Source organism: Pelophylax lessonae (genome assembly GCF_965119305.1).
Source record: "Pelophylax lessonae genome assembly, chromosome: 2".
In the NCBI taxonomy this organism is placed as follows: domain Eukaryota; kingdom Metazoa; phylum Chordata; class Amphibia; order Anura; family Ranidae; genus Pelophylax; species Pelophylax lessonae.
The window spans coordinates 673,082,784-673,096,194 of record NC_138769.1 but is presented as its reverse complement, the minus strand read 5'-3'; the positions used below and the strand labels follow the sequence as shown (position 1 = coordinate 673,096,194).

General features: G+C 41.9%; 1 protein-coding gene across 1 annotated transcript in view; it reads right to left on the bottom strand.

Annotated features, from left to right (window-relative positions):
• The window catches only part of TRPC6 (transient receptor potential cation channel subfamily C member 6), a 376,611-nt gene that overhangs the window by 41,597 nt on the left and 321,603 nt on the right, over positions 1-13,411 (bottom strand). Inside the window, exon 9 of the mRNA XM_082244685.1 lies at positions 8,556-8,759. Coding sequence (XP_082100811.1) covers positions 8,556-8,759 — 204 coding nt within the window. The remainder of the gene's footprint in view (positions 1-8,555; positions 8,760-13,411) is intronic.

Below are 13,411 nucleotides of genomic sequence, written 5' to 3'. Positions count from 1 at the left end.
CTTCTAGCACAAATACACTTCCACAACCCCCCCCCCCCAACACAAATCCCCTCAAATTACCTTTCCTAGCACACCCTCCCCCCCAGATTTCCACTTCTTGAACAATTATTACCTCCTGCTGCCCCCCAAATTCCCCCAACCGACACAAATCTTCTCCCCCCAAACTCCTTGTGGTGCCCCTGCACCTCACATGATACCACAGTGCCCAGGGCAGCTGCCCTTCCTCCCACCTCAGCTGTAGATCTCTGCAGTTCATCCAGAGTGATCATGGGCCTCTTGGCTGCATCTCTGATCAAGCAAGCACACTAATGGCACTGGTGTGTGCTGGCTTCCTGATAGAGCTCAGAGCCCCACTATCCTGAGGGAGGTCAGTGTGTGAAGGGAGCCGTGAAAGGTGCCGCTATGCACCATGCTGTCCAGGTTGGGACAGAGGAGCATCTGCAAGGGTGTCCGCAAGGGGGGGTAAGAGGGAAATCTATGGGGACCTTGCTCTAAAGGGGGATCTATGGGGAACCCTGGCCTGGCCTGCTTTAAAGGGGGATCTATGGGGAACCCTGGCCTGCTCTAAAGGGGGATCTATGGGGAATCCTGGCCTGCTCTAAAGGGGGATCTATGGGGAACCCTGGCCTGGCCTGCTTTAAAGGGGGATCTATGGGGAACCCTGGCCTGCTTTAAAGGGGGATCTATGGGGAACCCTGGCCTGCTCTAAAGGGGGATCTATGGGGGACCCTGGCCTGGCCGGCTCTAAAGGTGGATCTATGGGGACCCTGGCCTGCTCTAAAGGGGATTCTTTGGGGATCCTGGCCTGCTCTAAAGGGGGTCATATTGACTAAATATATATATATATATATATATATATATATATATATATATATATATATGCTTTGCAGGGAAAGCCTGGAGTACCTGGTGGTGCAGGAAAACCTGGTAGCACAGGGAATATAGGTGAAAAGGTAAGACTAAAGAGGTATCTATGGGGACCCTGGCCTGCTCTAAAGGGGATCTATGGGGGACCCTGGCCTGGCCTGCTCTAAAGGGGGATCTATGGGGACCCTGCTCTAAAGGGGATCTATGGGAGACCCTGGCCTGGCCTGCTCTAAAGGGGGATCTATGGGGGTGAAAATGTGCGGATCATGGGTGATCTTAAAATTATGCCTTCCCCCCTGAAAAAAGTTCTGCGGACGCCCATGGCAGCTAGGAAGCTGTAGAAAGAGTCCATGAGGGACACGAGCAGCTAGGAAGCTGTAAGGAAGATTCAGAGCTGAGGTGCAGCATCTGTGCATAAATACTGGGACGTGTTTCATGGTCAACAGGACCAAACAGGTACTAATGTTCAGGAGGGACCCTGAAGAGGTACTCGGAACAGTAAAGCTTCTACAAGAGAGCAAGGAGGCTGAATGTTATCTTTTGCAGTGACGGTGAGAACCCCTTGCATGGGAAGACATACCTGTGTGAAGTATTTTTAAAGTTCGTTTAAATAAAAGTGGGCAGGAAAAGCCCTGAAAACTGTATCTGGCGTGGAGAAAATTCACTGTTTTGGCACCACCATTGAGGTAATAATCAAAACATATCATTAAAAACTATAAATAGAAAAGAGGGTTACAACATGTTAACAGATGCTGTCAGAAATATATATATATATATATATATATATAATACTTTTCTTAAAGTATGACTTTGGTTCAATGCCAAAGAATATGAACACAGTCCACAGTGCATCCTTGCGACCACAAACACAAAGAAAATTAAGTCCATTTTTCTTTGGCTTTCAAAACACATGACCTCCAAAAACCACGTGGAACCAACATGTAAAACTAGTAAAAAAGAGCAGATCAGAACTAGCACAAGAGTCTCTGATTTTAATTATACTTTAAGCAGGACAACACAAAAAGAGCACCAACACAGCTGGATGGTTTCTGAATGATCAAACCTCACATTTGTGAACCAAAGATGTTACTTCCTTTGGCGAGCACTGGCTAAGAGTGCAAAGTAAATGTCATATAATTATACTCATTGTGTTCAATTTAAAGCAAGGCACTCTCTATAAAGAAGAGAATGGATTGTGATTAAAATGAGATTATTCATAGGCACAATATATTGTAGCTAATAAGGAAGGAAATGACAAGGCACAAACTAAAATATTAATTCAGCTGAAAAGTTGTGAAATAAAACTTTTCAAAAGGATTGCCCAGTGATACAAATCTCTCTTAATTTTATCAAGCTGTGGATTGCTTTTACAATAAAATTTCAAATGGAAACCCAGTTAAAGGAATATTTACTGTGCTTTTAGAATAATCCAAATTCCACCTCTTTCTCTACCCCCATAGGACAGCATTGGGAGATGATCAAGCTTCAGCACTGTCACATATAATTAGTCTCCTTCACAAATGGAAATGCTGGTATTTTATTACCTCCCAGCACCTAAACAGTGAGGCAATAGTGAGTACTGGTGTTAAGAGGGTATTAGAGGAAGCCAGTTGCTTCCATTGCATGGGTTAAGCACAGGTTTGCTTTAACCACTTGCCAACCACCCCACGCAGATTTACTGCGGCAGGGCGGCTCAGCTGTGCATAATCATGTAGATCTACATGATTATATGCACGCGGTGCGCCGCCGGAGCCACACTCCTGCTGTGATTAGACACAGCAGGAGCCAGACCACGGGAGGAGCGGGCACGATCACCTCTGGCCTCCAGCGATCTTCACAGAAACAGACAGGAGAGCCGCATGCCTATGTAAACAAAGCAGGCGGCTCTCCTGTCAGACAGGCAGAGTGAGATTGTGTGTTTCAGCAAAGCTGAAACACCGATCTCTGTGTGCCTGTCACAGAGTCCTTCCCCCCACAGTTAGTAAGCACATTTAGGCATACATTTAACTCTTTGATCACCCCCAGTATAAACCACTTCCCTGCCAGTGTCATTTATAGAATAACAGTGCATATTAATTAGATTACTGTATTAATGTCACTGGTCCCCAAAAAAGTGTCAGAAATGTCAGTTAGGGGTCATATCTGTCCGCCGCAATGTCGCAGTTACATAGTTACATAGTTACATAGTTGGTGAGGTTGAAAAAAGACATCAGTCCATCCAGTTCAACCTATGATGTGTGTGTGTGTGTTTGCTTTTAACCGTACATTGTATACCCCTGTATGTTGTGGTCTCTAAGGTGCCCATCTAATAGTTTTTTGAAACTATCAATGCTCCCTGTTGATACGACTGCTTGTGGAAGAGAATTCCACATCCTTACCGCTCTTACAGTGAAGAACCCCTTACGCACTTTAAGGTTAAACCGCCTTTCCTCAAGTTTTAGTGAGTGGCCACGTGTCTTATTGTATCTCCTTTCTCTGAATAGTTTGTTCCTTATGCTAGGGTCGCCAGTACAGTATTTGTACATTGATATCATATCCCCCCTTAATCGTCTCTTCTCCAGAGAGAATAGGTTCAGTGCTTGTAGTCTTTCCTCATAGCTAATGTCCTCCATTCCCCTAATTATTTTTGTTGCCCTTCTCTGGACTCTCTCCAGTTCCAGCACATCCTTCCTGAAGACCGGTGCCCAGAACTGGACAGCATACTCCAGATGTGGCCGGACCAGAGTCTTGTAGAGTGGGAGAATAATCTCTTTATTTCTGGAGTGAATCCCCTTTTTTATACATCCCAGTATTCTGTTGGCTTTGCTTGCGGCGGCTTGGCATTGCATGCCACTGCCAAGCCTGTTGTCTACCAGTACCCCCAAGTCCTTTTCCATCCTAGACTCACCCAGAGGTTTCCCCCCTAGTGAGTAGCTTGCTTTCTGGTTTCTGGCCCCCAGGTGCATTACTTTACATTTTTCAACATTAAACCTCATCTGCCATGTAGTTGCCCACCCCGTTATTTTGTTCAGGTCCGCTTGCAAGGTTTCCACATCCTGCATAGAAGATATTGGCAAGCCTAGTTTAGTATCATCTGCAAATACTGAGATTGTACTAGATATCCCCTCCTCTAGATCATTTATGAATAAATAAATTAAGTCCCGCTAAAAATCGCTGATTACCGCCATTACTAATAAAAAGCCCCAAAAAATATAAAAAGTCCAAAAATCTATTGCGTAGTTTGTAAACGCAAACCAATTGAAATACTCTTTTTGGGATTTTTTTTTTTACCAAAAATATGTAGCAGAATACAAATTAGCCTAAACTGATAAAAAAATTAGATTTTTTTAAATTTTTTTATTAGGAATGTTTTATAGCGGAAAGTAAAAAATATTGTGTTTTTTTTTTAAATTGTCGCTTTTTTTTGTTGTTGTTTATAGCGCAAAATCTAAAAACCGCAGAGGTGATCAAATACCACAAAAAGAAAGCTCTATTTGTGGAAAAAAAAAGGATATCGATTGTATTTAGGTACAGCGTCACACGACCGCGCAATTGTTAGTTAAAGTAATGCAGTGCCGAATCGCAAGAAATGGCCTGGTCATTAAGGGGCTAAAACCTTCTGGAGCTGAAGTGGTTAAAAAAGAAGTTCAGGATTATAAAACAAAACAAACATTTATACTAACTTAGGTGGATGCAGCAAAAATCTGATGCTGTATCTGTCCCCTCCCCTGCCGCCTCTACACCAAGAACTAAGCGATCGAAGGCCACTGATCGCTCAATTTTTAGGCTTCAGTGACAGTCAGCGACTCTCTGCTCTGCCTCTCCAGCAATCACAGAAGCACTGGACTGTGGAGGGGGTGGGAGCGGCTGGCTAAGGCTCTCAGCGACTCCCTTTAATGTCAGGATCCACCCAGATGTTTGGACCAGCCAGACAACAGAGGGCTTTAGGGTCACATACTGTATGTATATATATATATATTTATATATATATATATATATATATATATTTATTTACTTTCTGCTATATTACATTCCCAATGAAAAAAAAAAAAAAGAAAAAAATTAAAAATCTAATTTTTTCATCATTTTAGGCCAATTTGTATTCTGCTACATATTTTTGGTAAAAATGATCTTAATAAGAGCATATTGATTGATTTTGCATCTACAAACTAGGGGAAAGATTTATGTCATTTTTATTTAATTATTTATTTTTTACTAGTAATGGCAATTTTTAGCTGATCACTGACCACAGAGGAAAAATGGGAATGCTTTAGGAACATATTAAGCAAATGCATCTTGCAGTGCATTCCTATGGGAAATAAATTTAGAAGAGACAAAGCCAAACCTGGCTGGCTAAACTGTAGCGTTAAAAAATTTATTAGGGGAAAAAAATTGGCCTTCAAGAAATATAAATCAGAGGGCACAATATCGGCTTTCGAGCAATACAAGGTGGCAAATAAGAAAAGTAAACAAGAAATCAAGATGGCTAAAATCAACTTTGAGAGACAAATAGCGGAGGATAGTAAAAAAAACCCAAAGAAATCCTTTAAATATATCAACAGCAAAAAAACTAGGGCAGAGCATATTGCACACATAATTAGCGATGATGGGAGGATGGTTACAGAGGACACTGAAAAAGCAACCGTGCTGAATGCCTTTTTCTCGTCAGTATTTACACAGGAAAAGGAGGGGTACACTGACCATGACTGTATGGTTAGTAGTAATACACAGGACTTGCCACTATGGCTAACAGAGGGTGAAATCAGGGAATGGCTGGATAAACTTAACACAAACAAATCACCAGGCCCGGATGGCGTACATCCGAGAGTACTCAAAGAACTCAGTAAGGTTATATCTAGACCACTGTTCCTGATCTTTGCTGACAGTATTAGGACAGGAGATGTGCCAGGGGATTGGAGGAAGGCTAACGTGATTCCGATATTCAAAAAGGGCCAGAGGCATATCCCGGGAAATTATAGGCCTGTCAGTTTGACATCAGTAGTATGTAAACTTCTGGAGGGGATGATAAGGGACTATATCGTAGAGTTTGCTAAAGACAACAACATCATCAGCAGTAATCAGCACGGGTTTACAAATGGGCGTTCTTGTCAAACCAATCTCTTAACATTCTACGAGGAGGTGAGCTGTGAGCTAGATAGGGGCAGACCAGTGGATGTGGTGTACTTGGATTTCGCTAAGGCGTTTGATACAGTTCCCCATAAGTGCTTAATTTATAAAATAAGGTCTGCAGGTATCGACAGCAGGGTTTGCTCTTGGATACGAAACTGGCTAAAAGGCCATGTCCAAAGGGTGGTAATAAACAGCGCATACTCAGACTGGTCTTAGGTAGTAAGCGGGGTGCCCCAGGGCTCAGTCCTGGGACCAACCTTGTTCAATTTATTCATAAACAGCATTGAGGACGGGATCAGTAGTTTGTTATCAGTTTTTGCAGATGACACAAAATTGGCCAGGGCAATAACTGCACAGCAAGAAGCAGATATCCTACAGAATGACCTGGACAAAATAACGGAGTGGGCAACGACATGGCAAATGAGGTTTAACGTGGAGAAGTGTAAGGTTTTGCACTTGGGGACTAAAAACATAAAAGCACAATACACGTTAGGAGGGGAACCCTTGGGGGAATCAAAAATGGAGAAAGATCTGGGAGTCTTGGTTGATGATAGATTAGGCAACAGCATGCAATAGGTGTAAAATAGGGGTGCGCTGATATAAATGATAGCTGCAACCTGAACTGTGCCTTAGTGAAAATTGTGTGTAAAATAGGTGCGCTAACAATGAATGAATAAATGAATATATCAACACAGTGATAAATAACAATCTTAAATATGGTGATATTCCAAGTGAGTAAATAAAATAAATCAAATGTCCAAAAGAAATCAAAAGTGACAAGTGATGAAACGTTGTGATCCTTGACTTATTAAATACAAAAACTCATATGGTGATGTGAATTCAAAAATCCACAAAAACTCTTCACCAAAATGTTGAAAAGGTAAAGTAAGTTGCCAGTGCTCTGTGATTGAAGATCCCGCCACCACCACACTATCCTTCTTACCAGATGAATGAATTAGGAAGGCAGAGAAAACTCTGATGATAGTGTTGGGGAGAAGAAAATAATCAATTAATCCACCCTGTGATATGGTGCAGGATTAGCCTCTTACCAAATGGCAGATGGAATCAGCACAGAGAATATGGAGCAGACAATGCCTCTTCACTGTATCTGTAACTGGCAGCTGTGTTTCACTTTCACTAAGAATCCGTCCTCCTATTAGCTCTGTCCCCAGCCTCCTCTCCACAGAACATGTGCTTTGGCTTCTACACCATGCAATGTCAAGCGGCAGCTGCCAAAGCCAGCAGAATATTAGCATGCATAAAGAAAGGGATGTATTCCAGAGATAAGACTATAATCCTTCCACTTTATAAAACTCTGGTCCGACCGCATCTGGAGTATTCTGTCCAGTTCTGGTCACCAGTCCTCAGGAGGGATGTGTTGGAGCTGGAGAGAGTCCAGAGAAGGGCAACTAAACTGATTAGGGGGTTGGAGGACCTTAACTATGAAGAGCGGCTGCAATCGCTCGATTTATTCTCCCTGGAGAAGAGACGTCTGAGGGGGGACATGATAGCAATTTATAAATATCTTAATGGGGATCTCAGCTTAGAAAAAAAAATGTTAATTTCGAAGGAATTGCATGAGGACTCTAGGACATACAATGCGATTAGAGGAGAAGCGTTTTAACCTCAGGCAACGAGGAGGGTTCTTTACTGTTAGGGCTACAAGATTGTGGAATTCTCTACCACAAGAGGTGGTTTCTGAGGGTAGTATGGTGGCTTTCAAAAGACTCTTAGACTTACATCTCAAGGATCAGGACATTAAGGGCTATGTGAGATGATTACAGCCACACACACCTACTCAGGTTGAACTGGATGGACTATTGTCTTTATTCAACCTCAACTACTATGTAACTATGTAACTACTATGTATGTAGCTGGACTGCGACATTGCGGTGGACAGATCGGACACCTAACTGACATTTTTTTGACACTTTTGGGGGGACCAGTGACATTACTACAGTAATCAGTGCTAAAAATATGCACTATTACTGTACTAATGACACTAGCAGGGACGGGGTTAGCACCAGGGTGCGATCAAAGGGTTAAATGTGTGCCTAGGGGTGCTTTCTAACTGTGTGGGGGAAAGGCTTGCTGAATGAACACAGAGACCTGTGTTCCTAAAAAAGAGGAACACAGGATCCTTGTTCATTGCTGACAGAACAGCGGTCTGCCGTGTTTACAATGGCAGACCGTCGTACTGTCTCCACGGAGAGCGATCACGGGTGCCCAGCAGACATTGCGGCCGCCGAACCTGCTGATTGGCTCCCCCTGTGGCCAATCGGCGCATTTGCGCACCCCTACTAGTGGTCACGCGAAGCAACGTACAGGTACGTGGTTTCATGGGACAGAGCGGACAGGCCACAGTAAAACTACGGCGGCTGGTCGGCAACCAATAATCAGGATCAGCATACACTCAATTTTTATGTTTAGAAGAGTGGTGCAAACATTGTGCTTCCAACCCTTCTTTGTTAATTCCACCAAATGTATGCATGGCCTTTAGCTTTGACCACGTCTGAACTGGAAGACACTATAAAGTAACATACACAAATCTCAGTGGACATAGATATACATATATGTACCTTGTTCATTTCAGAATCCTCTTGTAAAGCTTTGGATTGGCAGGAGAATATTTTATAAAGAACAGATTTTATTCTCAGTGCAACATAGAAGAATGACTTGGGACTCGGAACTAAATTGAAAGGTACTGGCAGGGTCCTCCCCTCCTCAAAGTAGGAAAACCATAGTTTAGCTCTGGCGAATTTCCATTCCACATCAGCATCATCCTAAAAACATTCCAAAACAATGTCTTATTAGAATGGGGTTTTTGGAAAAAAAAAAAAAAAAAGAAAGGGGTACTTTTACAAAAGGTTATATTGTATAAAAAAAAGCAAATGGTCAAAGAGTAATAAAATAACTAAGAATAAAAACAGTTTATTGAAATGTATCCACTTTGAATGCTTACCCAACCACAAAGGTAACTAGATCGATTGTAACTGACCTACCAGCTGTAGTCTATTAGCTAAGAGAAATATATGAGCCTTCTCAAATTCATAATTTCTTTCTAGTTCTGGATACAGTAGAGAACAGTTGGAACATCAACCACATTTTTATTAATATACACTATATTAAAATAAGTATTGGGACGCCTGCGTTTACACACGCATGAACTTGAATGGCACCCCAGTCTTAGTCCGTAGGGTTCAATACTGAGTTGGCCCACCCTTTGCAATTATAACAGCTTTATCTCTTCTAGAAAGGCTGTCCACGAGGTTTAGAAGTGTGTCTATGGGAATGTTTGACCATTCTTCAAGAAGTGCATTTGTGAGATCAGGCACTCATGTGCACGAGAAGGTCTGGCTCACAGTCTACACTTTAATTCATCTCAAAGGTGTTCTATTGGGTTGACGTCAGGACTCTGTGCAGGCCAGTCAAGTCCCCCCACCCCAAGCTTGCTCATCCATGTCTTTATGAACCTTGCTTTGTGCACTGGTCCAAATCATTCAGTAGAGGGGGGATTATGGTGTGGAGTTGGTTTTCACTGGTTGGGCTTGGCCCCTTAGTTCCAGTGAAGTGAACTCTTAAGACGTCAGCATACCAAGACATTTTGGACAATTTCACCCTCCCAACTTTGTAGGAACAAATTGGAGATGGCCCCTTCCTGTTCCAACATGACTGTGCACCAGTGCACAAAGCAAGGTCCATAAAGACATTGATGAGCAAGTTTGGGGTGGAGGAAGTTGACTTGACCTCAACCCAAAAGAACACCTTTGGGATCATTTGGAGTGCAGACTGTGAGCCAGACCTTCTTGTTCAACATCAGTGCCTGCTCCACAAATGCACTTCTGGATGAATGGTTAAACATTCCCATAGACACACTCCTAAACCTTGTGGGCAGCCTTCCCAGAAGAGTTGAAGCTGTTATAGCTGCAAAGGGTGGGCCAACTCAATATTGAACCCTACGGACTAAGACTGGAATGCAATTAAAATTCAAATGTGTGTAAAGGAAGGTGTCCCAATACTTTTGGTAATATCGTGTATGGTCCCTCAATTTGGAGATCCACCTCACTATCTGCACTGTGCCTATCTGGTGAAAAGTGTCTAAGAATGTATTTTATTTTAGGGAGATTTCCTATAACATCCTATTGTGCCTCTCGGGGCAGGGAGTATGTAGACATTTCCCTGATGAGGGTGCATAAAGTAATACAAAGCTGAAAGCAGTTTTAACTCTTCCCCTTTCTATCCAAAACTAAAAAAAAAGGGGTGTTGGGATTCAGCCATTTTAAGTACTTTTTTTTAATGTTTTACTGAAGTATTGTCACATGATGTGCAACAGGAAATGCTGTAATGTGCAGGTGGGTCTGGACCAGGCAAGTCCAGCCCACTTTAATACGGCCCCACAGGTAATTTGGAAAAATCTATTGTTGTGGCCCCTGTGAATCCCGAGCGCTGCTCAGGACCCCTGGGATCTCTGGATCTTTCAACACTGCAGGAATGCACGTATGCCATATTAGTTCTTTTACCATTAATTTTATACATCCTCTTATATATGCTACTGTTTTGAATGACTTATACTCAAAATGATGGTCCATCCGGGCCCGCTGCATCCAATTCCATTTTTTCCTGTTACTTGGGAATACACTATTGTTAACACCCACCGCCCGCCCCCGCCAGCTTTATATCCCTTGCTCAATATGGCCCGGACTGATTAGGGAGCACTAAAAAACACAAATAAATCTGGCACTAGTATGACACGACCAGCGCCCTCTCCATGATAATTGGCATAACACCTGGGGGTCAAGTAGCAGCTGTGTAGGAACAAAACATACCAGGAGGGATGTTCAAAAGTATCAGTCGCACAACGGTTAACCACATATAAGCGCTATATGAACCCATCAATGATGATTAATGATGGCAGCAATAATAGTAGTCATGAATGATGCCAATGTAGTAAATAGAACATTGAAAAGTTGTCAGGACAACCATACGAGAAGCAGGCACTCCTCACGCTCCGCTGGCTCCCCTGCATTGGGTCACCGCACATGCCGCTCACCACCAGCTCTATAGCGGTTCCATCCTCGTTTTCGTCCTCCTTCCCCCAGAGTCTGACATCACGTCCGGGGTCCCCTTCCTGGTTGGCACTTATCGTAGGTGATCAGAGCAGCCACAGATGATGATCGTCCTTGCCTCCTATACCGGGCATTGTGTGACCCCTTTTCCACACTTCCCTGTCCAGGATTGAGGCATTTCGTTATCATCTCATCACAGCCCGAGCAAGGCACAACTGTCCACACTGCTGCATTGTTCCTGGCTGGTTTTATGCCTTCACACACACTGTATGGTTTCCAAGCTGTGAGTTTTAACCCCTTATTTTGGCTTCACCATTGCAGATCCAGCGGGGGTCATTGTACAAGGTGTACTGCTGTTTTATACATACGTGGAACTGATTTTGAATAAAACTTTTCAATGTTCTATTTACTACATTGGCATCATTCATGACTATTATTGCTGCCATCATTAATCATCATCGGTGGGTTCATATAGCGCTTATATGTGGTTAACCCTTGTGTGACTGATTAGGGAGCACGCATGCTCCTAATTGAGATAAATACAGTTAATGTCAGTTGGTCTAAATCAGTTATAAATATTTTTTGACACAACATCTATACTTGGTGTTATGTTCCCGTTCATATTTTTTTAACTAAAAAGTTGACAGACTGTATACTGTTATTTGTACTTGTGTCTGCTGACTGTACTATATTGCCAACACTTGTTAATGTTAATGTGCATTTTTATTTTTCTCATTTCCGCAGATGGCATCTCTCTGCTCCTTGATACAGTCTATGGTTATTTTGGATGTATACTGTTATTTGTACTTGTGTCTGCTGACTGTACTATATTGCCATCACTTGTTAATGTTAATGTGCATTCTTATTTTTCTCAATAAAACGTTTATTAAAAAAAAAGAAAAAGTTGACAGACAACCTTTATTACCAATAATATGTAATTTACTTTACAATGTTCCTAACATATATTTCAGCTTCCTGAATTTATTTTCCATCTGGCCTTCAGATATGAAGGGCAGAGTGATTTAACACCTGTTTAGATTTGTCATCCATGTGACGAAATGAAAAGCATGCCGTTTGCAATAAACTTTGCATAAAATCATAATTTGCATTTAATTCTAATGGTCCAAAGAATGTCAGGAAAAATGGTCGGCCCCCACGCATGTTGACTTCATCAAATCCGCCCTCATTGAAAAAAAGTTTGGACACCCCTGGTCTGGACACTCAAAAATCCCAGGTGGACAAGATTAGATTTAGGAATTATATCAGGGAGATATCTCTTGCAGAATGCAAGACAAAAAGAAGCTGGGGCTGGCTCAGCCTACCAGGCACTACCTATAACAAAAATATTACATTTGGATGGAAAAACCCTTAAATTATCAAGATGTTCAAGAAAGGAATTGGGTGAAATTCATCTGTAGATTCTAATGTTGCATGAAAGCTTTTGTTTAACAACATTGTAAACTGTTATTAAAGGCCAGTTTCCATTTTTCATTATAAAGCAGATTCTATGCCAGCTGAAAATTTTATTTATATGAGTTTATTTCTGATTCCTAAGTCTCCAGTTGTATTAAACATGTTTCCAGCCAATCATTGTAACATTGACAATTTTTCCCCCTTGACACAGTGCACGTTGAGCTTATATCATAAATATATCCCGGGTGCCTTTTATCTTTTTTATATTCTTGGCAACATAATGGCAGCAACCAATAAACAGGCAATGCTGTTATTATCCTCTGATCCTGACTGATGGTGAGGATCTTGTAGCAGTATTTTTAAACAGACGCTGATGGAGCCCCAACAAATGGGAATGGCACCAACAAGGAATAGGATAAATGTTCCTGGCTTTAATTCACAGGACATTGATGATTTCTCATGCTGCACAGACAGAAATATACCAACTATTTGAAGCTGGAAAAGATAAATTAGTCCAACAAGGCAATGTATTTGAAATTATACAGACTAGCAGATCAATAGCTGACATATCTGACCATCTGTCAGGAATCTGCAGGGGGACCAAATCTGCGCGGCTACACTCAGAAAACTGAAATCTGACTGTATATGATTTAGGTGACATTTATTTACAGCGAAACAAAATTCATCCAGACACTAACACAGCAAACATAAAAACAGCGTGAACAAAACCCCAATGGCAGAATACATGACTTAAAAAACCTAACAAACATGAATATTAAACTAATATACAATCAATCTCAATAATATACCCCACGCCATGGAGGGAAAATTACCACTTAGTGACACCCGCTCAATTCAATTCATAAGCTCCTTAATACACCAAATTCAATTAAATTCAAAAATTTGAGGTGGCACTGTGACTTGCATAGATTCAAATGCTATTTACATCATAAACC